General features: G+C 40.1%; 1 protein-coding gene across 12 annotated transcripts in view; it reads left to right on the top strand.

Moving 5' to 3' along the window:
* Positions 1–26,358, top strand: part of ATP11C (ATPase phospholipid transporting 11C) — a 182,979-nt gene that overhangs the window by 108,224 nt on the left and 48,397 nt on the right. For all 12 annotated transcript variants that reach the window (XR_004622506.1, XR_004622507.1, XM_019800852.2 and 9 more), the window contains exons 6-19: positions 1,367–1,495; positions 3,711–3,814; positions 6,062–6,112; positions 7,312–7,376; positions 7,711–7,792; positions 8,922–9,072; positions 9,699–9,896; positions 14,959–15,120; positions 16,024–16,175; positions 17,165–17,236; positions 19,062–19,135; positions 21,096–21,199; positions 21,632–21,813; positions 23,280–23,543. Coding sequence is in view for 10 of the 12 variants with exons in the window: in XM_019800852.2 (XP_019656411.1) it covers positions 1,367–1,495; positions 3,711–3,814; positions 6,062–6,112; positions 7,312–7,376; positions 7,711–7,792; positions 8,922–9,072; positions 9,699–9,896; positions 14,959–15,120; positions 16,024–16,175; positions 17,165–17,236; positions 19,062–19,135; positions 21,096–21,199; positions 21,632–21,813; positions 23,280–23,543 (1,790 nt within the window). In the remaining 2 variants the exon portion in view is untranslated. The remainder of the gene's footprint in view (positions 1–1,366; positions 1,496–3,710; positions 3,815–6,061; positions 6,113–7,311; positions 7,377–7,710; positions 7,793–8,921; positions 9,073–9,698; positions 9,897–14,958; positions 15,121–16,023; positions 16,176–17,164; positions 17,237–19,061; positions 19,136–21,095; positions 21,200–21,631; positions 21,814–23,279; positions 23,544–26,358) is intronic.

Here is a 26,358-nt window from a genome sequence, read left to right as displayed (position 1 = left end):
TTCCCGAAGAGGTCTTGAAATCCTCATCTTTCTCTGCCAAATCATGTAGTAAATAGAAGACAGGTGTGTCATTTACTCAGCACCCAAAGTGGGTTGTCTTCTGCCACGGACAGCTTCCTCCCTTTATCTGAGGTGCTGTACAAAACGGACACTTAATCATTTTCTCTGTGTGCCACAGTATGAAAAAGTTCGGGAAGCACTGAATTCTGGACGATTTCTTATATCCTTCCCCACACCTGTTAGGACTGTTCATAGGTTGGGAGTAGAGTAGTTGCCATGTATTCATAATAATTATCAAATGGTGAATATGTGCCAGGTACTTGGCTAACCACTTTACCTGTGTCCTCATTTCATGCTCAAACCAATCCTACGAGGGAGTTCATATCATCTGAGGCACTCACCTGAGCTTATGTGGTGAAGTGGCAGAGCTGGGCCATAAAGTCAGGTTACAAAGTCCTACCTTCTGGAGCACCTGTGTGGCTTAGTGGGTTAAGCATCTGACTCTTGATTTCGGCTCAGGTCATGTTCTCAGGGTCAGGAGATCGAGCCCCACATGCTGAGCATGGAATCTACTTGTCCCTCTCCCTCTGCTCCTCCCCCCCCAAATACATAAATAAAATCTTTAAGAAAAAGTTCTACCTTTTAACCATTATGATTTATTCCTTACATTTTAAATTATCTGTACTAGAAATGGTTCATGATTTCTTATGTTTTTCCTATACTTGAGCTTTGGGTACTTGCTGAGAGGAAATCGTTTCTCATGGCTATATTAATGGATTCTTCTGATAGCAGATGAATTATTGGAAAGTGACCTATTTGAAAATTATTTTTTTTGTCAAATGTTACGGGAAAAATAGATGCCCCTCTAATTAACCAAGTTTTTCCGAGCACTAAAGAGGGACTCGGCACCCAACAGTAAAAGCTATTAGCACATGGAAGGCAAAGTGTATTAAAATATGCACAACGCAGAGGAGGACAGTGGCTGCCCAGTGTTCAAGGAAGTGCTCACGTTGAGACACGCAGATTTTCTTGATTCATTCATGAACTGATAATGGTCGTTGTCTTATCGAACAGCAGTGCCAAAAACATCAGAGAGCAAACGGGTGCCTGGGTACTGAAATCGTCTGTATGAAAGTAAAGTTCAATAGTAAGGTAATCTGACTGCATCAGTCAGTCCTTTTGACCTTACAGAGGATTCCAAATGTTGAATAATATTCTTTCATTATCTTCCACTTGGCATGGGATGCTGAGACCCTCTCTAGGAGCAGGAGAAGTCTCTCGCTGCTGTTTTGGCTTTCGTTTGAGGTATAATGAATGCTTTGTTTGGAATTAAGAATATTTATATTTCTTTTTCTCTCTCTACTAGGTTGGTGATGTAGTAGAAGTACAGGCAGATGAAACCTTCCCCTGTGATCTTATTCTTCTCTCCTCCTGCACTAGTGACGGAACCTGCTACGTTACTACAGCCAGTCTTGATGGGGAATCCAATTGCAAGGTAATGGAGAGTAAACCTTGCCTGAACATCTCGAGCTCAGGATAGTTAATCATATACTAGTGCTTCCCACTGCTCCCAGTCTTTTATCTTATTTTTTCCTCTTTGGGCAAGTTTTGTACTTGAAGGCAGCTTTTATATAATTGTGTTTGAACTTTTTTTTTTTTTAAGATTTATTTATTTATTTGACAGAGAGAGAGACAGCCAGCGAGAGAGGGAACACAAGCAGGGGGAGTGGGAGAGGAAGAAGCAGGCTCCCAGCGCTCCTGGTGGAGCAGGGAGCCTGATGCGGGGCTCCATCCCAGGACCCTGGGATCACGCCCTGAGCTGAAGACAGACGCTTAGCAACTGAGCCACCCAGGCGCCCCTGTGTTTGAACTTCTAAGCAATTACTCAACTTTAGGGAAAAGGCTGGTGTTCAGCGAGGAAAATCCATGCCCCAAATAAAAGCCACCACGTTTTTTGTAGCACTGTTTGCATTTGATACTGACATATCCCATACGATGTTATATTTTGGCTTTTTTAAATGAATGTCATTATAGGCTTAAACTATGTAATTATAAAAATAACTTTGTGTACTCTAACCATCGATCTATTTTTATTTTATTTTTTTTAAAAGATTTATTTATTTATTTATTTGACAGAGATAGAGACAGCCAGTGAGAGAGGGAACACAAGCAGGGGGAGTGGGAGAGGAAGAGACAGCCAGTGAGAGAGGGAACACAAGCAGGGGCTCGATCCCATAACGCTGGGATCACGCCCTGAGCCGAAGGCAGACGCTTAACCGCTGTGCCACCCAGGCGCCCCTATTTTTATTTTAAAAGTGATGAGTATTTTCTTTAAAAATGTTTATTCGTGGCATATAGAAACTCTGTCTTGGAGTAGTTTGATTGCTTTTAAAAAAAATACCTTAGGGTTTTGTTTGGCAAATATTTGTTCATTGCAACTAGGAAGAATTATAAGTGAGCTAAAGTAAGTTTGCTCAAATTGGAGGATAACTTATTTCCATGGTACTTTCTGGCAATCAGTTCTTGGCCGTTGTCCAGAGCTCCACAGGGTATGAAAATGTATCCTGTATATGCTGCCTTTAAGGAAGGGCACTAATGTGCTCACCTCTGGGTGTATCCTTGAAGGCTTTTCTCTCCTTGTTTTTTCCATCTGGAGTCGAGAACCAGGAGTCAGTATGTGAAACAGGAACTGAAATGCCTGTTAGATGACTAATTCTGTACTTCAAGGGAATGGTGATGAAATAGTGCATTTAAACTGTTCAAAAACAAAGTTAACTTGAGGAAACGTCAAGATAAAAATCAAGAAATCTACCTAAAGATTCCCTAATAGGGGAAAAAGTTGTTTAGAGGAAGAAAACTTTTAAGTGATTTCTTTTTTCAGTTAAGTTGATCCAGTCAAATCAGCTAAAAGTACATAGGTTTTCAGAATCAGAGGAGAGCTTTAAATAGAGCTCAGGCAGTTCCGTAATATTCCCAGAAGACCATGCAACAGCTTTCCCTTCTATGTAAGTGGTGCAGTCTTTGAGTCTGTGTTAGCCCTCCTTTGATGATTTATAAATGGGTTTTTTGGAGCCTGCCTTAAGTTCTGGGTAAACCAAGTACATAATAAACACTAGTAGACAATTCCAACTGTCTGACTAAAGCAAGACACATCATATCACTGCTTCTCCTATGAAATGTAGCCTCTTTGAGCATTTTCAAGATAATTATGCTATTTGTATAGTGGAAGTATTAATGAATTTTTTCTTTCTATTGGCAAAATGTTAGCCTTCTTATGACCCAGAGGGTTATTTATGTTCAATTCATATCACAGTGATATCCCCGTACTCTATGGTGAACAGAATAACAGGTCTCAGTTCTATAAATAGGAGAAAAAGCAAATGGATTAAATTTTTCACTGGGTTTTCAGTTAAGGATATGCATGCTACAAATGGAATTCTCTCTGCTGTCACTATCAGGAAAAGCTTTTAGTTTTTTCATTATCTTTTAAATCCCTTTGCAGCAGGGTTATCTTTCTAATTATTTGTAATATATTTGAAGAATAATACCATAAAATGTAGTTAGTGGGAAATGTGCATCAGTATTTATATTATTCTACCAAAACGTCTAACTAAAACATATACTGTGTTGCTGGAATAAGGTGGGTGTACGATTATGGAAAGAATCCCTTTTTCTTCGTTTTGCTTGTTCTTCTGCGTGTTTTCATCTAGACACATTATGCGGTACGGGATACCATTGCACTATGTACAGCCGAGTCCATTGATACCCTCCGAGCAGCAATTGAATGTGAGCAGCCTCAGCCTGACCTCTACAAGTAAGAATCACCTGGTTGCGTTCTACAGCTATCTGATAGTCTGTTGACTCTGTTGCTCTTTGCCACCAGTATTGCAAAGTAACACCCACCACTTTCCAGCCCTCCTCCATTCGCGTTTCTATGAGCTGTTCTTTCCTTCTGGCAGGGAAATGAATCACATCAGCCTTGTTCACTACCAGCCTAAGATAAATCATTGTGGGCCCAGACACTGTACTTGTGATTTTTCTTGTATTTTTGTTATTTGTAAACATAACCATCTATCAAATTTTAAGATTATGTTATCTCATAAGGCTTCTCTGTCAGATTCATGCATTAATCAGAGCTAATTAGAACAAAAATAAACCACTTGATATATCATCCAACATTAAAGAGAGGAAGGGGATATGGGGCCCTGCACTATCCTTTTTTATGATGATTATGATGAACTGAGTATTTCAAATAGGCTGCTGTTTGTCTACAGTGAACAGTTAAGTTGAGGGAGCCGTGAAATGGTGTACTTTCCTCTATTTAACTATACTTAGGCTTTCTGGAGTAGATTTGCTGATTGACAGTCATTGTGGGTTGTCAGAAATCTGGCATTGGATTGTAAGACTGGTTAGTTTGGTTGATTAGAGCATGCTGTTAACGAGGGTAGAGTAACAAGTTTTATCCCCACGTGGGCCAATTAATCTCATTCTATTCCCTCTTACAGATGGCATCAATTACCCATGCCAGGCATCTTGTTAATGAATTCTTTTGGTCATAATGGGGGACCAAATGGTTGGATGTGGCTTAACACCAGCGCACAGTAGTGGAAAAACAAAGTATTCATCCTACCACAAGAACAATGCCTTCCCTCCTTCCCGTCATTCCTTCTTTCCTCTTTCCTTTCTTCTGTATCCATCTTGAGAGTAGGAACTGGGACCATAAAACAAAACAGCTGTTCCCTGCCTGCAGGGAGCTCAGAGTTTTCAGGGCAGATAAAATATTTATTAAAGCTAGGCCTATGGTATAGAGACATAATAGAATGGAGTAAAAGGCTCATGGAATCAGAGAAAAAGGAGTGACTGATTCTGCCTGTGTTAGAGACCAGTATACATTTTTGCATGTTTATATGGCAACTCCAAAATTTTTCATTTACCTTAAATATGAAGGAGAATTTTAGGGCAGGGAAGGTTATTCCTGATTTCTCTGGACTGGGTTCAGTGCCCTTGCTTGTTTACCTTAAATATGAAGGAGAATTTTAGGGCAGGGAAGGTTATTCCTGATTTCTCTGGACTGGATTCAGTGCCCTTGCTTTGTGACTTCAGAATACCTGTATTTCCACCACCTGCGTGGTGATCATTTACATTGTAATTGCCTGTTAACTTGCCTGTCTATAGTGGAAGGAACATGTCTTTCTGGCTTACTCCTGCGTCTCCAGCACCTACCACAGCACTGGCACAATTAATATGTGGTGAATAAATGAGCAGACCGTCATACTTTGTGTATATAGTAATAATAGTTCAATTTTCCTGGAAAACAATGATAATGCAATTTATAAAATACTCATAACTCTCTTGTTAAGGAGAGTTAGGCCTTCTTGCCCCGTTTTTGGAGAAATGCAGATTTTCATGTGCCTAGCCATATTAAGTGATCAGATCAAGTTCAGTATTGAGATCAGCCGAAAGGCACAGGTTGGAGATTTCCAAGATGGTAATCAAATGTTTGCCTTCTAAGACTAATGCAGTGGTTCTCAAAGGGTGATCTTGGGCCAGCACAGCATCACCTGGGAACTTGTTGGAAATGCAGATTCTCACCTGAATCAAAAGCTTGGGGATGGGGCCCTGAAATCCCCAGTGTAGTAAGCACTCCTGTGAGTCTGATGCCTGCACAAGTGGAAGAACCACTGAACTAAGGGTTTTGGAAGTTGTGTGTTAGCACCGGAAACCTTTCTTCACATGAATCTGAACTAGAGGTTAATTATTTATGTAACGTATAAATGAGTGCGGGTGCTGTGTGCATGCACAGTGCCAACTAGAGTTTCAAAATCAATTTCAAATCCTTGTGTTCTTATAATCCATAATATTATTTTTTAAATTATATGGAAATGTTACACATCCTGTTGGTTCAGCATAACTTTTTTTTCCAGAAATATAATAGGTTTTTGTAGTTCATTCAGTCTTATCTCTTTTGTATTATTTGTATTTTGATTCATTCTCGTTTACATGGTATATAGATTTTTACCTTGATATAGAAGACACATTTGCCGTTATGTTCTTTTCGCAGGTTTGTTGGGCGAATCAATATCTATAGTAATAGTCTTGAGGCGGTTGCCAGGTTAGTTTGTTGTTCCTTTAATCTGTCCTTTTCGGGAGGAGGCGGGTATATTTCTCTTTAAAGCCCCTTAAAATACCCAAATACTTTTCTTTAGAGAAAAGGATGTAGAGGTGAATAAACCTGGATTAACTAGCCAGCAGCCCAGTAGTGAGTCTTTTTTTTTTTTTAAAGATTTTATTTATTTATTTGACAGAGATAGAGACAACCAGTGAGAGAGGGAACACAAGCAGGGGGAGTGGGAGAGGAAGAAGCAGGCTCATAGCGGAAGAGCCTGATGTGGGGCTCGATCCCGTAACGCCGGGATCACGCCCTGAGCCGAAGGCAAACGCGCTTAACTGCTGTGCCACCCAGGCGCCCCCCCAGTAGTGAGTCTTAAGTGACGTAACCTTGGGATGGGTAGGGGCTCTGTGTGTGGGTGGAAGGGGTGGTGTTGCAAATGATGCTGAGGGTGTCCAAAATCGCAGAGCTCCAGGCCCTTGGGCTGATACTCCCAGATCTGTTCTGGGCACTGTGCTTTTGGTTCTTGGTCGTGCAGTGACAGACTCTATTGCGAGTATACCTGCAGAACAGTGGCTAAGAGAGCAACTGAGGGATAAGGCGGTAGATAAAAAGCTGAGAGAATTACCTGGACTGAAGCAAAATGAAAGGCTAATCATTTATAATGAAGCAATTTATATAAAAAGGGATGTTTTCTTCCCTCTTCTATCATCCAGTTAATTACCTCAATTTTTCCACTTGGCCTTTATAGCCATGCTCAAAAGGAATTTAAACGCCGGGCACCCAGTGATTGCCCCAAAGTCAGGCTTACGCTCTCTAAATATGTCAGTGTATCTTTCCCACTTTGGTGGCTGCTTTCCCAGTCTTCTATTTGTCACTTTTTCTTTCTGTTTCTTGCTGTCTGCTGCTCTGTACTGTTCTTGCTGTCTGTGACTCAGAATCCTTTTATCTCTGTGCACCTCTTTACCTCTGTGTGTTGCTGGCTACTGCTGGGCTATGCTTCCATCTGTGCTGTACCCTCAAGTAAGTTCAGAGGGAAAGATCTTTCAGCTCATCCTGGGGAGTAAGCATATGACATAAGCGGAAAGATACATTCTGAACCCCTTGGAGATAGATGTGTGTTAGGGTAAAATATGTCCCCAGAATTGATGATGCTATATTTATTGGGCTGTTTGGATAAGCTGTGTTCATTTTTCATTTAGGTCTTTGGGACCTGAAAATCTCTTGTTGAAAGGAGCTACACTAAAAAATACCAAGAAGATATATGGTGAACAATTTTTAAGATCTCCTTATCAGAAATACACTTTGTAAAGCCTGTGCATAAATAGTGCATGTTAAAAATTGGACATTGCTGATGATTGCCACTCAGTCTAAGCCTATTTTTAGGTGTTAAGAATTTATAAGATGGTAAATAAACTAACTTTAAATATGACAAATAAGGTATATAGAATTAAAATTATAAATGATATGCCAGCTGTTAACTAAGGTTTAGAATGCCTACTTTTATAGATGGGGGGAAAATGGATAGACCCAACTTGGTGGGGAGTTGGTTGGCAGTCGTACTTGTAACCTAGTTTTCATTGTATTCTTTTATTCCTTAGGAGTTGCTGTTTACACTGGGATGGAAACCAAAATGGCTTTGAACTACCAAGGGAAATCTCAGAAGCGTTCTGCTGTTGAAAAGTTAGTGTGGGGACACCTGGGTGGCTCCGTCGGTTAAGCGTCTGCCTTCAGCTCACGTCATGATCCCGAGGTCCTGGGATCAAGCCCCACATCGGGCTCCCTGCTCAGTGGGGAGCCTGCTTCTCCCTCTACCTGCCGCTTTCCCTGCTTGTGCACGCACTCTAACAAAAAAATAAAATCTTTAAAAAAAAAGAAAAGTTAGTGTGTACACTACAATTTCTTTAGTAGCAACTGAACTGTAATATAGTTACTTTTCAGTAATTCTAAATAACAACCATAACAAAAAACACCAATTATTAATAATAGCAGCTACCACACTGAGCACTTTTTATGTTCCAGAATTGTGCTCAGTGATTTGTATGTCTGATTCTGTTTAATCCTCTGAGCAGCTCCATAGAGTGACTCCTATTAGCCTGTCTGCTTTACAGATGAAGAAATGGTCTCTGAGATGAGTGATTTGCCTAAGCTCGTGTAGCTATTCAAAGGCAACATTTAGTTGAAATATAAATTTATTCCCTTTTGCTGCTGGATAGTGGTTTGGGTTCCTCTGGTTGCTGTATGTAAGGAAGTTCAACAACATAGATAGTTGTCTCCAGCTAGAGCTTCAGGCCAATTGCTACAGCATGGATCTCGCTCTGTTGTTGCCATGGATATCCCGTGTATCAGTGTTAACCTCTCCATAGCCCTACTTTCAGATTAAAAGAATCCATACTAAGTTTGAGGATTTCACATTTGTTCCCCCACCTTCTACTGCAAACTCTTAGGATTTAGGGAAATGGAAACAGCCTACTCTTTCTATAAGGGTTGAGTAGATAATATATATGCATGTGTGTCTCCTGTCACTTCATAGGATCCTTATTTTAAAAAAAAAAGTGTGTTAAGCTCGTCAGCCACTGCACTTTGGGGAGCATCGGTGGCCAACAGACAGGTCAGGGCTGTCTTTTCCACTTTACCACCTGAAAATTAGGGTTCTGCAGTGATAACTGAGGTTCAGACATCCAGGTTTGTGCTGTGGTTACACATCGTGCACACAGGAGAAGCTTTAGGAAACTTTAATGGTTTAATTTATACGTGTTTGATATCTTAAATAATTGTATAGTTTTTAAATCCGTGATATCTTATTTTTCAGATCCATTAATGCCTTCCTGATTGTGTATTTATTTATCTTACTGACCAAAGCTGCAGTGTGCACTACTCTAAAGTACGTTTGGCAAAGTACCCCCTATAATGATGAACCTTGGTATAACCAAAAGACTCAGAAAGAGCGGGAAACTTTGAAGGTAATCGATTTTGTGCTGGAACTTGTAACTCTTGCTAAAAATTTTAACTCTAGTACTTTGTGACCGAGCCACCCTTTATTGAAATGTTGTTCAGATAATGATACCTCTTGTTAGCTCCTGGGTTTTCTCTTGGTTGTATGGTAGCCCTAAAGCTATTAGATACTTAAGAAGTTTTATAGTATTTTTTTTCTTGTACTTTAGGCATCTGTGCTTATCTTTAGCTCTTCAGTTAAGAGTTTTAAACAACTCACCAAGGTTCTCTGGCATGTGACTATATGTGAGCTTGTGATATATCACGATAGGAACATAATAAATAGATGCCTACACAGAAGCTTTGATCCTACATTCATATTGGGGAGAGTGCAGAGAATTTAGGAAGTGAAAAAACGTGAAGTCAAAAGGTACCTTTACTGAAGTATAATGACAAAATTGAGGGTGTTTTTAAATGTTGTTGTCACAGACTGTGATAAGAATTTTGGCCAACAACATTTAAAAACACCCTCAATAAAATAGCAGCAGCAGTGCTTTCAGCATTGAAATAAAAAGAAAGTTAGCTAGTTCTTTATTTTGTACTTGTTTGATAGAACTGTGTATCTAATCAGCACGAACTATTTCTTTTGTTTTAGGTTTTGAAAATGTTCACTGACTTCCTGTCATTTATGGTTCTGTTCAACTTTATCATTCCTGTATCCATGTATGTCACGGTAGAAATGCAGAAATTCTTGGGCTCCTTCTTCATTTCATGGGATAAGGACTTCTATGATGAAGAAATTAATGAAGGAGCCCTGGTCAACACATCAGACCTTAATGAAGAACTTGGTCAGGTTAGAATATATTTTTACTTAAAATAAGTTAATACAGTGAAAATATCTGTTCTTATACTTTGGCTTACCAATGTATGTGACCATTTCACATTTGGAAATGTGATTCAAATATTCCTTTATGCATAAAAAAGACAAGCAATGTTTTTATAGCTGTGGCATTAATTATTTATTTATTTTGCTGGCATTTTTGAGGAGTATCCCGATTTGTATATTCAATTTGAATGTTACAGAAATTTTCTTTAAAACTGACCCAGTGATGTTGTTAGATTATAGGATCTTGCTTTGGAACAGACCCATGTAGTTGGTCTTCATCACCATCTATTACCATTTAGGGATAGACTATGGAGTAGTAAATAAAGCTGTTTTATAAATGTGTTTTGTTCCATAAGCAACATTGACCAGAGTTGTCCTATTGACATTTTCTTGGTACATTTCTGATAAGACGGAATATGTTCCTAGCAAGCAGCGTTGTTGATTCCAGCGCAGGAATTTAAATGAAGGCAAAATGTGAGGGCATGTACTCCTTACAATGCTTTTTGCTTCATATACCAGTGCAGCCCAGGCTGTGGCCTCATTTCTAACCCAGGTGCATTTGTTTCCCAAAGCAGTGCAGTCTAGCTGTAATTCTTCACAGGATGACTTTGTAGGTGCTTTTCTCATCAGTGTTGAGAAAGTTTTTCCCTTTGTCTGAATTTACTGTGTGTCACGTAATGATCTTCACAAGCTGGGGAAATTTTTTGGCTTTCATTTAATTCTCTTGATATTTAGAATGTCAAGGCTGTGGAAATGTCATTTCTGTGACTGGGAGATGCAGATTCAGTTACTGGAACTGTGCGGCTGGAACAGGGCCTCACACTGGTTTTAAATGGTGCCAAGTTGCATCCACACCTCAAAACTCTCTTCCTGAATTTAGCCCCCCGCTGCCCCCGCTCTTTCTGTTCTTTACCCAGCCTTGCCTAAACCGAAGTGCCATCTTCACAATGACAGTCACAAGGGTGAAAGGACACTCCAGATATCATTTTTGTTGAGACCTGACTCCAGGATCCCAGACTGTGGAATGTGCATCCCACAGAGATACTGAGTCACTGAGGATAGAATGAGAAATGAATGAACAAATGCTTTTTTCCCTTAGATATTGTTCGCAGAAGATTCTTTTGAAGGTGACTTCAGCTGCCACAGCTGACCTTACTTAGTCTTTTTAAACCAGAAGATTTCATCCAGAAACAGAGCTGTCTGAACAGAACTACTCTAGTCCCAGTAAAAAGCATCAATCTACAGCATTGTTGCGTGAAAAAAAAATTGATTTACAAGCCACCTCTGGTGAACTTTACCTGACAGGTGATTCAGTTGAGTAAATCTGCCGATTCTAGATCCAGTGCCTGGCTCTGGATCACCCTATCCAAGGGTGAATGTGGCCATAGCCCCAGGACGCTGCAAATAGAACAGCAATCATGCCGCATGTGACTTCTAATGCTCACTAGAGACAGGCAGGATATCCAAGGCAGGTGCCACTAAATGAGATTCTTACATCTTTCAGATCCCCACCTCAGCAGATTCCATATTACCTATAGGAATGTAATCTCATTCCTATCATTCAGGCTGTATTCACACTGCAGAAAATAAAGTAGAGCTTTGGGTAATGATCTGGTAAATTTGATCAGTGAAAAGAAACTACAGTTTTCATTTCAGCCACCACTTCTTTCCCCTACCCAAACCTGCCTTTCTGAGTGTGATTGTCATTTAGTCAAATCACTGAGTTAATAGCCAGACCACCACTTTAATTTATATGGTGTAAAAACAACTTGACTTCATTATCAGCTTATATGTGCAGAAGCTACCTGAATGAAAATGCAAAGAAGTCTTGAAATAGTTTCCTAGGCCATTTAGCATTCAATGGACCAGTACACACAAAATTAAGTGTAACCAGTTTCCTCCTTGATGAGTCGTAATTTCAGATCTGTAGGACTTTTTATGTTATAAAAAGTAGTGTCAGTTAGGTCCCATCGATACCATTGCAAATACTTGCTTAATCTCTTTTAAAATGACCCACACTGAGCGGCGACTGGGTGGCTCAGTCGATTGAGTGTCCAGTTCTTGGTCTTGGCGCAGGTCTTGATCTCGGGATCATGGGTTTGGGCCCTGCATTGGGCTCCATGCAGGGCGTGGAGCCCAACTTAAAAAAAATGACCCACACTGATATTGAAAAAACGGGAAAATATGTTTAGGACAGTGTTTGACTTGAGAAACAAAAAGAAGTAGGGGCAGCTGGGTGGCACAGTCGGTTGAGCAACCGACTCTTGGTTTCGCCTCAGGTCGTGATCTCCAGGTTGTGAGATCCAGCCCCAGGTTGGGCTCTGTGCCCAGCATGGGGTCTACTTGAGATTCTCTCTCCCTTGCCCTCTGCCCCTCCGACTTGTGCGCTCGTGCGCGCACTCTGTCCCTCTGAAATAAATAAATATTAAAAACAACAACAGAGGTAGCCTGTTCAGTTCAGTTGTACAAGAATGGAGTCTTCTATAATCAGGCATCAGTCTTTAGGCAACCAAATGGTTTCAACCCATCTTGAAAATATTTTGGGGTAGCCTCCTGCTTTATATCCCCTTCAAGTCTTAACAGCTCTGCCTAATGGTGTGTCTGGGTATATACTCTGGTTCCAGTAATTCAATCCCACTGTTATGTATTGGACTTACACTGTATATCAAGAATATGTTCATGGTACTGGGGTTACTATTACAAAGTAAACCAGAAGTCCTCAAGTCATTCACCATTCAGTTAGGGAAACACACGTATCATACCTAACTATAGTAATGTGATGATAATTGATCAGAAAAATAGGGCATGTGAGATATGGCAAGAGTCCAGTACTGTGTGATTTTGGTCAAGTTAACAGCAATGACTATCAGCATCGATATAATACCTTATCATTTATAAACATTTATTGTTGTACTTTATTTTCCAATCTTTACAGCCTTGTGCAGCAGAGTTGGTTATTTAAGGTTAATACTTAAAGTTTACAGAGATGAGAATTTTCCAAGGTCACAAAGTTAATAGGTGGTGAAACCAGGACACCAATCCAAATGTTCCACTAGGATGAACGATATGAAAATTTTTGACCCACAAAATAGGAATTTCCATGCCTTCATGAACCTTTAGTTCAGGGCTCTTTCCACTCTAGAACAGCTGTCTCACTTTAGGCATTGCATCCATAAAATGAATTTGAGCTTGCCGATAGCGAAGTACCTTTCCAGCAGGCTCAAACCCACCACTAGAGGGGAAGCGGCTATGGAGAGTGGGCAAGCAGCAGCCTCTCACTCTTTAGTCCTCTTTCTCCTTTAAATATGAGAATACTTTTTAGCAACAGCCGATCCTCTCCTCCGCCTTTGCCGAGTACGGGGCACGTATTAGAGCAGTGGTTCTCAAAGTACAATCCCTGGACCAGCAGCATCAGCATCACCTAGAAATGTAATTAGAAGTGCACATTACCTAGCCGTGCCCCAGAGCTCCTGAATCAGAAACTGGGGAATAGAGGCCAGCGATCTGAGTTTTAGCAAGCCCTCCAAGTGAGTGTGATGCACACTGTGATTTGATAATTACTGTATTAGGGTATAGTTTGTTGGCCTATACCTATGAGCTTAATCACATGCAGATCCATACTGCATAAAATGTTGTATGTAGGGAAACAATTGCACGATATATTTTTTTAAACTACCACCTTTGACACTTATAAAAGATAAATGCATTAATGCTCACCCAAGTGTAGGAGGTGCAGTAACCCAGGACAACCTTCAGGGGAAGATGAAGGTAAATAATTTTGATCAGAAAAAAAGTCCCGAAGAGTTTTATTTAAACTGGAAAAATCTAGATGATACAGGAATAATACCACTTGGATTAATTTAAAGAGAGAATTCAAACTTGGCTGGCTAACAGAGCAAAAAAAGGAAGATTGAAATGCTATATTTGTGCCAGTGCTGCTCCCGTGAAAAGCTTTGAAAAATAATTAGAAAGCAACTACTGCTGGAGTTCATCTCTTTCTCCCTTACATAATGAAAACCTTCATCTTGTGCTTATGCTTGTTCCTGTCAGCCCATAATTTTAACTATTTAAGCATAAATTGCCAAAAAGGAGGATAAAATTGTGGGTTTCCAAAAGCCAGATGTTATAAATAGAAGAGATAAAAACTGAGATAAAATGGAAATGCTCAAAATGGTTTGTTTTGCATGGAAAGTTTATTTCATAGCTTACTTTTTCCATTATTTATGAAAGAATGCTTATATTATACTTTTTTTTGCTTATATTATATTTTAACCTATTATTATAAACTGGTTTTTTTTTTAACTTGGAAACTTTTTTCAGGAGTATCTAAAAATATACACAGTATGTGGAAAGAAACTTCAATTATGTTTTTGAACGTTAGTAGCTGTTAATATTTTTCCTGACCATCGATACTCTGTGATTTTGTCTGCATTATAAAACACAGTACATTTTACTTTGATCCAGTATATTCATAGAAAATTTTACTTTTCAAGGAAAAGTTTTGTTACATCCCAGTTAATTTAAGTTCCTGTCAAATAATTTTTTTCTGTGTGTTCTTATTTCCCACTTGGAAAAAATTTTATTTTAGAACTTCTTTACATCAAAATCGATGAGTAATAAGCTGAAAGTTTCTTAGTTTGATAAAATACCCACATTTTTCTTTCCTATTTATCTTCTGTATTTGAGTGCGTCTACCTTGGACATGTGATACCGCATTTAAAGATACTTGTTCAGGGGCGTCTGGCTGGCTCAGTCAGTGGAGCATACAACTCTTCAATTTGGGGTTGTGAGTTGGAACCCCATATGTGGTATGGAGTTTACTTAAAATAATTTTTTTTAATTTAAAAAAATTCTTATTCCTTTCCCACTCTTCTCATAATATTGCTTTTGTAACTACCTGACATTTGACGAGAAGTCTTAGAGACATTGCTTTGCTATGGATATGAAAAGAGCCCTGCCTTACAGCTTAACGAAAAATTAATCACACCGAAGAAGGTAAAACTGCATATGTTTGTGTCCTTGTTTTTAGGTGGATTATATATTTACAGACAAGACTGGAACACTTACTGAAAATAGCATGGAATTCATCGAGTGCTGCATAGATGGGCACAAGTATAAAGGTGCAGCTCAGGAGACTGATGGACTCTCTCAAACTGATGGACCCTTAACTTATTTTGACAAAGCAGATAAGGTGGCATTTTCTGAATTACCATTTTACCTTGAGAAATCAAACTTTGTGTGCATGTGTTAACTTTGTGTAGTAGAAATGAAGATTCCGAGTGCATGACAGCGACTTGGGAATAACCATTTGCTCTTTTGACTTCAACTTTCTTGTTTCACGAACACCTCTGGAAATTGTTAACAAGTAGAATTTATTGGGGCGCCTGGGTGGCACAGCGGTTAAGCTTCTGCCTTCGGCTCAGGGCGTGATCCCGGTGTTATGGGATCGAGCCCCACGTCAGGCTTCTCTGCTATGAGCCTGCCTCTTCCTCTCCCACTCCCCCTGCTTGTGTTCCCTCTCTCGCTGGCTGTCTCTATCTCTGTCGAATAAATAAATAAAAATAAAATCTTAAAAAAAAAAGTTTATAAATAGGGAGGATTGTGGAAAATGGCTTTTGGGCAAAAATTTCACTTGCCTGTCTGATCATAATGATCATAATTTTTTATGCTTTGTCTTTAAAAATACGAGCTGCTCCAAGAATGAAGTCTTCTGAAATCATTCAAGTCCCAGGAGCGTCTAGACATTAAATGAACCCAAGTCTCCCTGCACCTGAGCTATTGCCAAGTTGTGAATTGGATACTGAATGAACTCTTTTAGGCCATAAAGAATTCACTGATTTAGTATGAGGTGGCACGACAGTAACCTGAATGAGTTAACACAGCCCCTAGGGTACGTTAGCTGAGAACCAGGGATGCTGTTAGGTACAAGGGAGGATATATAGCTCATTTGAGTATTAGAGATTTAGAAATTTCTGCTACTCAGTTTGCTGGAGGTTATAACATTTTCTCACATTAATACCTTGTCTCTGTTCACTGACTACCAAATGATCAAAAGGGAAAATAATAGAGTCATTTTTCTGTTACTGTTCAACAGAACCGAGAAGAGCTCTTTCTGCGTGCCTTGTGTTTATGTCATACTGTAGAGATTAAAACAAATGATGCTGTTGATGGACCTACGGAGCCGGCTGAATTAACTTACATGTCCTCTTCACCAGATGAAATCGCTTTGGTGAAAGGAGCTAAAAAGTAAGCACGTCTGTTATGCTGGATGAATAAATTCTAGAGATCCGCTGTATAGCGTTGTACCCATAGTTAACACAGTGTTTTGCACTTCAGAATTTGTTCAGAGGGTAGATCTCATGTTAAGTGTTTACCACAAACAACAAAACACCAGTGGGACAGAGGGAAGTTGTGAGGGGTGTTGGATAGGTCTCTTACCTTGCCTCTGGTAAGAATCCCATGGGTGTTTGCACGTGTCCAGACTTCTCAAATTGCACACATTAAATATGTGTAGTTCTTGTATATCAGTCATACCTCAATAAGGCCGTTTTAAAAACCCTGAGGTAAGTTGTAGAGAAATACATGAGCATTTTTGAAGAGTAAAAAAAAGAAGTAAGCACTTCTTGTACTTCTGAGAAGTGAAATCACAGGAGGACTGGAGTTGTTTTTTCTGTTTGCTTCAATAACCTTATCTTCTAAATATTCGTTAATAAAAAGCTGAACTGCTTTATCTGAAAGTTTGTGGAAAATTCCCCAAACCTAGCCAGTTAAGACCGAAAGGAAAATAGCAATGCATAGATGTAACTTGCATTACTATGTATGCATACCAAATAGAAGTCCAAGTGTTCATATTATATTCTGCAAATTATATAACAGTGGCCACTTTTTGTACAACATATGTTACTTCTGAAGGGCTTTCAGCAATTTTGACGTCCCTTTGTAACTGACAGTCCAGTTTTTACCCTTGAGGCCTGAGATGATTAAGTGGTGAAAAGGTCGCCCAATGTGTTTGCTACAGAATTGGAATTACAAATTGCCTCTTGATTACAAGTTGTGACTGGGTTTTGACTTCCTCTTTCCTGTCATCTCAGCCAGTAAAGGGAAGTCTAGTTATAGACTGATTTTTTTTCACACGAGAGAGAAGAAAACAATAAACAAGTATGAGTAACCCCAGTGCAGGGGAAAATTAATCGTTCTTCAGAGATACACAAAGGTCTTTTTGTTGCTTTTGACAGGTATGGGTTCACATTTGTGGGAATTCGGAATGGCCATATGAGAGTAGAGAACCAAAGAAAAGAAATAGAAGAGTAAGTAGCACTTTGTGTTTGATGTTTATCACGTCTTAACCCCACAGTCAACCTTGGGTGGATTTAGGATGGGCAACAAAGGAAACGCATTACATCTATAAGTGTGTAAGACTCTGCTTTCCCGGTTGGAGTTTTGTTTAAAGGTAGTTGGAGTAGAAGACATTTTTCATAGAGTGGTAGAAACGGACTTGAGGTGGAAATTATTCCTATTTGGTTTACATATGGGTCCAATAGCCCGAATGAGAGTCGGCCTGGACTTTCTGAAACACAGATGCCAATATTAGGTCTCCAGCACGCCCTGCAAGAAAAATCCATGAACTTGCATGGAACCTTCTGCTATCTAGAACCCAGCCAGTCACTCTGGGATTGCAAGCTCAGCCAGTCGTGGCAGCTTTGGTGTCAGATGCTTTGTCTTATTCTCCGTGCTCAAGTGTGAGCCCCAGGGCAAGTACCCTGAGGCAGCAGTGTTTTGGATATTGGTTTTTTTTTTTTCCCCTGTAGAGATCCCAACGAACAAAACCACCTTGGCTTTAATAGCAGATTTTAATTAGGCTCTGTGATTAATTTGAATTCCTTCATCTGAACTTGAAATGTAATTATCTTATCTGACTTCTATTCTGGCCCCTAGCATCTCATGAGACCCATCTCAGAAGCCTGTAATATGTGTAGATGCGTTTGGGGAATGTACCCCTTTGGGAAGTGATGCTTAAAAGCCAGGCGAAGGCTCTTTGGCCTGACTACCAGGAGCCCGGGGCCTTATTAAAGTCCAGATTCTAGCCAGTTCACAACAGTGCCCCCATCTGGTCAACACCAAATGATAATGCTACATGAAGATCTCTTACTCAACGTACATCCCAGAGCCGGTGACCTGCTCACTCCCATCAGAAACAGGCTTCATAGTAAATATTTTTAGGTCACATACTTGTGTCCAAGTTGTTCATTTTCGAAAAATATTTCCCCACGTTTTTGTAATAATTAACTCTTATTTTTACTCTTCTGCATTCTTTCATCTGATTTATTAGCTCAGTACAAATCTGATCATATCATTCCACTGTTTAAACCCTTCAGTAAATTCCTGTTGCTCTTAGGATAAAATTCCAAACCTCTGAAATGGCCCACAGTGTTCTTAGCTCCCAGCCCTTGCTTAGCCCTCTTGCTGTGCCCCTATCAACTAGATTTCATGCTTTAGTGAACTATTTTGCACATGCCCTTTTCTCTACTCACGATGCCACGACACCCTTTTTTCATCATGTCACTCTGGAGAATACAGCCCAGGCACTACCTCTTCCAGGAAGCCTTCCTTCAGATATCTTCTTTCTGCGCTTTCACATCTGCCCTGTGAGTTCCTTTATTACAGCGTATGGCAGATTGAGAGGTAGTCAGCTCATCACCCTCTGCTTCCCTTCTCACGCAATGAGCCTCTCGAGGGAAGGAACTCAGGCAGATTCATGTCTGTTTTCCAGTACCTAGAATTGTGCTCGACCAATAGTAAACACCCCATCGATGGTTAAAATGATTGGCAGGGTGAGACTATTTCTAGACCCCTCCAGCTCTTTGTCCGCCAGTCCTGTGTAGTCACTCTCTCCTTACCATTTGCAGTAATCTAATGAGAGGATATAGATATCCCTTAACCAACACTGGCATCCTCTGACACCACATTCTAAGTGCAGAAAAATTTCAGAGTCCCAACGGAAAGCGCCAGTTGTGCACTCGGCCGGCAACCCTTACAAAAAGGGGAGAATTCTATTCAGGATGTTTCTGTGGCAGTTTATTTTTCTCACTGTGTTCTAGGTATTTTCTTTTTCTCATTTTTCTGCTCATAAAGGTATGAACTTCTTCACACCTTAAACTTCGATTCTGTCCGTCGTCGCATGAGTGTCATTGTGAAGACTCAAGCAGGTATACATTTTAAACACTTGACTTTTTCTCTTTTTACATTTGTAGATTTGTATGTTGATCAGTTATTTTAAGAAAGGAAAACATCTCATGTAGTAATAGATGACTGCCTGGAGTCATGCAAAGCGGTAACTTCCATGTATGCCTTAATGTATTTATATAAGCACATATGTTCAGTTAGCAAAATTGTCAGTGGCAGAACCCCTCGTATGAGAGTATATGCATTTTCTTGGAAACTGACTCTACTCTTCAGTCCTGAGTGTCCAAACAGAAACTGAAAGGGTGACTCTTTATAGTTCATGGTACTGACCAATCACCAGTAATGTCGACATGCAGCAGCCCCATACAATTGGTTGGTTTGAGATTAACTAGCCGTAGAAATCTTGAGTGTTAGAAAGTTGCTGGCTCTCCCTGTCTGACCTTCCTCATTCCCTACTGCTTTATAATTCCGGGGAACAGGCAAACTAGGGATGACTAAGGGCCAGACTGCTGGGAAAAAGGGTATGGTGGCTTTACTCCAGCATGCTGGGCTCTTTGTTTGGCAGAGGGATGAAGCTTGCCCTTTGCATTGGAACCAGTACCATCATCCCAGGGTTCCCCCATGTCCTTTGGAGGAGCCATGGTAGCTGAGATACCTTCTGCTCAGATTGAGCAAGAGCCATGGGGGAGCACTCCTGCCTTATTTGCAGGCTCCCACATGCCTGTGTGTGTGTGTGGGTGTGGGTGTGTGTGTGTGGGAGAGAGAGAGAGAGAAAGAGAGAGACTGTAACTGTCTGTCCCTAGGTGGTTTTTCAAATTTTCCTTGATTTATATCCCAGTAATTTACCTTTTAGTGTTAAATCTATCCGAAATTCCTTAGTGTTTGAATGGGAAGATATAGCAGACCCTTGAGGGAATGTCTCCCACTTTATCCATACTTTGTGGTGTGACTGCCGGTCATGAAATTTATTTCATTATGTGAATGCCAGATTTGTTTTGTGACTTTTAAATACACTGTGGATGTGTGAGAGAAAATTAAAAAAGAAAACCACTTAACATTTGAAATACTTGGTGTTCTTACCTGTACACATGCACGTATGCATTCCACTGCAAATAGTGTGACGTCTGGGAAAGTGGTCTGTCAAGGGCCTTGACCTCACAGCTATACTTCTTTTTAACTTCTTGAACTCAGCATTTTGCTTTATAAGGTGAAGTGTGTTTCTTTCTTTCTTTTTTTTTTAAGATTTTATTTATTTATTTATTTGACAGAGACAGCCAGCGAGAGAGGGAACACAAGCAGGGGGAGTGGGAGAGGAATAAGCAGGCTCATAGCGGAAGAGCCTGATGTGGGGCTCGATCCCATAACGCCGGGATCATGCCCTGAGCCAAAGGCAGACGCTTAACCACTGTGCCACCCAGGCGCCCCTGAAGTGTGTTTCTTAATGCTCAACAGTGACTACTTTGCCGGATGCATGGACTAATATAAAGCCATACTTATACTAGCATTCTACAGAGCTATTTTCAAATTTCCAGTACAAACTGCCAAGCCACTTTAAAAGCAACCTCAATAGTTTATTCAAAATGATTTTATTTTATTTGCTCTTGGGTTTGGTCCTTGACATCAGTAGATGCCACGTGTGCACTTTAGAACATGCTTGACAACATTTTCAGAGAATTCAGAAGGAGCTCCTTGACATAAGTACAGTCTCCCATGATTCCCTGAAAGGAAGTACATTCTAACAGAGGTACTTGGTGTACACTCTTGAATTACTTGTGTCCATATTGGTCTTAAGAGGTAGTGAGCTTTGTCCTATGAAAGTAAAGGTCAAGATGTCTCATTCCATTTGGGGGAACATTGCAGGGCAGGCTGAGGATACACAGTAGCTGAGTGGGAGAGGCCACCCTGATAGGTACCTGTTAGTAAAATCCCAATACCAGTCTTAAAATTCTGAGTTGAGAACTTGTTTTTTTTTATTTATTTTAGGAGACATACTTCTCTTTTGTAAAGGAGCAGACTCAGCAGTCTTCCCCAGGGTGCAAAATCACGAAATTGAGTTAACTAAAGCCCATGTGGAACGTAATGCAATGGTGAGCCTACATCCCTCTAGAGATGCTCAAGATGACTATTTTATGGGATTGCTATTTAAATGTTAGAATGAATTTTAGCTTATTTTTTATGGTCCATTTTTATACTGGGGGATTTAGAAATATTATGTTCCTTACTTTAATGTAAAACGTTATCCTGGAGCAAGTTTCTGTTCAGAATTTGTAGGCTTGAAGACTTTTCAAGAATCTTTGGTTTATGTTCTGCTTTTTCTTCTTTTAACTCTAAAAGCTATTATTTTGTTATTCTGAACCTAATTGAATGTTACCTTTTTAGTTGGCAATCTCTTAGTGTTTTTTATTTTAACTAAACATGTATCAGAATTTCTTTTGTACAGTGAAATGAGTATTTGAAGAGAGTGTGGAATTTTTTTTTCAATTATTTGGATAACTAGAGATCTCCTACTTTGTTTCTAGGATGGGTATCGGACACTTTGTGTAGCCTTCAAAGAAATCGCTCCAGATGATTATGAAAGAATTAACAGACAGCTCATAGAGGCAAAAATGGCCTTACAAGACAGAGAAGAAAAAATGGAAAAGGTTTTTGATGATATTGAGACAAACATGAATTTAATTGGAGCCACTGCAGTGGAAGACAAGTAATTACAAAATGATATTCTTGTCATTTTAATGACCAGTCATTTAGGGTGGTATCTGTCCAGATTGGTAATTTATTCTCAGATTTTGAAATCTTCTATTCAGATCTGTTGATAGACCAGACTTTGAACTATTCGTGGGAATGATTTTTTTAAGTTAAATATTTGTGGTTTAGAAGAATGATGGGGTACCTGGGTGGCACAGTCGTTAAGCGTCTGCCTTAGGCTCAGGGCGTGATCCTGGCGTTCCGGGATCGAGCCCCACATCAGGCTCCTCCACTAGGAGCCTGCTTCTTCCCCTCCCACTCCACCTACTTGTGTTCCCTCTCTTGCTGGCTGTCTCTCTGTCTAATAAATAAATAAATAAATCTTAAAAAAAAAAAAGAATGAATCTGTCATCTCTAAGATCTTTTGAATGTTTACAAAGCCATCCATTTATTTATGCAGATATTTATGAAGTAGGCTTATGATGTATTGAGAGCTTTGTGCTAGAGGCATCCTTTGAGCTGGTGCCTGATAGAATTGCTAAGATTTTGACAGACAGAAATGAACGGAAAGGAAATTCAAGTGAGAGCAAACAACGTAAGAGCTCAATCTAACCTGGTTCGACAGGGTAGAGCATGTTTTTGCATACTTTCAAAGAATTTGCTTTAACTCTCCAGGCTGAGCTCCACTAGACAGGATTGTAGGGCTCTAGCATTGATCTACCTGAAAGAATACATTTTAGACTCCTAATATTTTAGGAGTTTTGAAGAAATTATAAATGCAAATTATGAGACTTAAGCAAAAAAAGTTACATATAGATGTACACAAACATACATATGTATGTATACATACGTATGTATGTATACATATATGTGTATATTCAGCCACATTAGAAGGTTTTAAAATTTTAATGGGATTCCTTTAGTCTAATTTCTTTCTTGTTCTCTGACCAAAGGGAACTCAAAGTATTCTTCTCTCTGTGCTTTTCGGATTTATGCTTAAATTCTCTCTCGGGATGGTTGGGTTTCCTATTCTCAAAGCTCCTCGGCAATGGGGATTCACTAACTTCCCTCGATATCTCACTAGGTTTGGCCCTTTCCATTTTGAACCATGTTAAGTATTTATATGGTGAGATATAAAATTTAATGAAATATAGTAAAGTGACAGTGAATAAGAATGTCTGGTGAGTTTATGAACATTTTAGCTAAGAGGGTTAGTTCTCCATTCCGCCATTGGATACCAGTTACCTAAAGAGATGTCGTTAACTTTTCCAAACCTCACTGCTTGAAATTCATTTTAGTAAGTAAAACCATGCCAGAGATAACACTCCCAGCAAGAGTAGAGAATATATAAGAAAACCAACTGATAATGTGCCAGGACTCCAGAATTGCTGTGAATTGTAAAAATATCCTCTTTTGCAAGCATTCTTGCGGAATCTCTGTGAGGAATCTCCGAGGATAGCAAGGTGTCCTTTGTGTTCCCAGGCTACAGGATCAAGCAGCTGAGACCATCGAAGCTCTGCATGCAGCAGGTCTGAAAGTCTGGGTGCTCACTGGGGACAAGATGGAGACGGCCAAATCCACCTGCTATGCATGCCGCCTCTTCCAAACCAGCACTGAGCTCTTGGAACTGACTACAAAAACCATCGAAGAAAGTGAAAGGAAAGAAGATCGATTACATGAACTGTTGATAGAATATCGTAAGAAGTTGCTGCATGATTTTCCTAAAAGTACTAGAAGCCTTAAAAAGTAAGAGAGTGCACCAGTTTCTTATACTTAGGCGTGTGTATAAATGTAAATCACAGCTGTTTATGCAGAAGGTTCCATTTTCTATGATTTATCATTCTTTGTTTGCAGGTGTTTTGTCCTTTTAAGTTAAAGCCTTCCCTGAGGACTTGGGCCGATGGCTCCTTTGAGATTATTTGGCACTTTTCACCTCTCTTTTAATTCAAAAGACAATCCTGTATTTCTCAAGGTTTAGAAAAGTAGTTCAATTTCTTCATGTTTAGGGTTTGGGTATTTAGCCCTGATCCTCCAGCTTGGTCCATGGCAAGAAAAAAAATACTCCTTTTTGTGATCTTTTCAATTGAATATAAGGAAACCAGTCTCTATAATACTTTCCACGTAATTTGAGGTCCTGGAGCCATTTTTTCTGTGGATTTACATGCCCCAGAACTCCTACGGGAACCGAATAGCTGTTAATAACATGGCCACTTCAACTCTGCTTTCAACTGGCTGCTTAGGAAAAGCTTATAGAACTTAAGGGTCTCAAGGAAAGCCACTGATACATAATAATTCCGTGCCCAGAGATCATTGACCAAGGCTTAGCCTTGCCTAAACCAGGTGCTGGAATTTACTATGGCTATAAGCAAATCAGCTGCCTCTTCTGGAATGCCACGGGATGTGCTCGCACTAAATCCAGACACCCCTAGATGATATTATTTTGCATTTCTTGAGCATACCCTTTGTTTCAGGAACACTATTTAGCACTTTATATAATTATTCTCACTTCATCTTCATCGCAGCCCAGTAAGGCTATCTATTTCCTTCATTTTACAGATAGAGTAAGGCTCAGAGAGATGCAGTAACTTATATAAGATCACACAGCTAATAAGGGGTGGAACAAGTCTATCCAATTCCAGAGCCCATGTTTTTAACAGCTGTGCTCTATCTGGATCCTCATGTCTAATGTTCGAACAGGCTTTACAGACAACTTTCCCGCCTTCATGAAGCTGTGGCCCATTCTAAACCAGCCATTGTTTTGGCACTTGGGCATCTGTGAGAGTAAACATGGTCTCATTGATTGCTTGTCATAAATATTTCCTTTCTTTAGCCAAATGGTATCTATAAAGGCAGTCCAGATTCCATGTTACTTGTCCATTTGTCTTCGTCTGTTCTGGCTAACGTAACAAAATATCATAGACTGGGCAGCTTAAACAGTAGAAACTTATTTCTCATATTTCTGGAGTCCAGTTCTAGTGAGGTCCCTCTCCCTGGCTTACAGAGAGCTACCTTCTCACTGCGTTTTTACATGGCACAGACAGATGGAGGTCTGGTATCTCTTCTTATAAGGGCACTAATCTCATCATAAGGGCTCCACCCTCGTGAATTCACTTAAACCTAGTCACTTCCCAAAGGCCCCATCGCCAGATACCATCACATCAGGGGTTAGAGCTTCAACGTAGGACTTGGGAAGGGGGCGGGGCACCGGACACGGTTCAGTCCATAACACCGCTCAGCAGCTCTGGGGTACTTCTGTAAAAACCAGGGCTTCAGAAAAACTTAACTCGCCGTCTCAGAACATTCCCTCTTATGGTTCATCTGTTGGAGTGGGGCACAGACTTCCCTCAAGTTATACAGCCATCAGACTCAGAATCACTTTTGTCAGCTTCTGTTTCTTTGTCCTTTCCACTTCACATCAGCCACCGAGCCTTATTCAGGTTTCCATTTTCCCCACTAGTGCTGCACTTCAAATTCCTAGCAACTCATGCCTTGAATCCCTCAAGTCCCTCTGCCAGATGAGTGGTTCTCCAGTATGCACAGAATGAGGGCGCAGCAAAGGCCTCAAGTGACCTTTTCACCTTGCTTTCCTAGTGCACCACAGCATACTTCTCTCCCCTCATCTCATTCTGCCTTGTCCTTCAGTTCCACTGGTCTTTGCTGTATGTATTTACTGTCCCAACCTCTGGCTATTAGCCATTTAGTATCTTGTTTGTTTGCATATATTCTCCCATGTATACTTCAGTCGCCTCAAGGAAGTTTCTCTATTCTCCCGGGAAAGATGAGTTAATGATTCTTCCCATTCTTCTTATATGTCCTACTTAGGGTTGATGCTTATAAATATTGCTTGATTTGTTATTGAGCCACTGCTCTCTGCACATTAAGTCAGCTCTGTGAGTAGAGGAGCAAAGGAGAACACATGATTGATAGCTCTGTAATTAGTGAATAAAACATGCTTCTAAGATTATGAAGCAGAGTATGGACAAGTACAAAATACCATAGTGTTAGTATATACACTGAGGGAATATGGAATAAACGAATGAGGAGGCATATTAGGCTCTCACTACTCACACATTTGCTCCATGGAACAGCAGCTCCATTATCACTAGAAGCTTGTCAGAAATGCAGGGTCTCCTGTCCCACCACAAACCTAGTGAGTCAGAATCTACACTTGAACAAAATTCTCAGGAATTTTAACAAGATTCCCTTAAACATTAAGCTTCAGGAAGGCTAAAATTAGACAAACGAATCGATAATGATGAGGTCGTGCTGTGTCTAATACTTGCACTGCACTGGTCCTCCAGTGGCATCCAGGATTCCCTGAGCAAAAATTGATTAATCACTGTTTTTTTCTTAATTGCAAAAAAAAAATGACATGTTAATTGGTAGAATTTTCTCAGTTGTAAGTTTTCCCTCATATGTTTTTTTCTTTTTAAAGATTAATTTATTTATTTTAGAGACAGGGCATGCACACCGGGGCGGGGGTGGGGTGGGGTTGGAGAGGGCGAGCGGAGCCCGTCATGGGGTTCGATCTCATGACCCTGAGATCATGACCTGAGGCGAG

Source organism: Ailuropoda melanoleuca, chromosome X (genome assembly GCF_002007445.2).
Source record: "Ailuropoda melanoleuca isolate Jingjing chromosome X, ASM200744v2, whole genome shotgun sequence".
NCBI classification, from domain to species: domain Eukaryota; kingdom Metazoa; phylum Chordata; class Mammalia; order Carnivora; family Ursidae; genus Ailuropoda; species Ailuropoda melanoleuca.
Note: the sequence above shows the minus strand (reverse complement) of the source record. Positions and strands in the feature narration are given on the sequence as shown.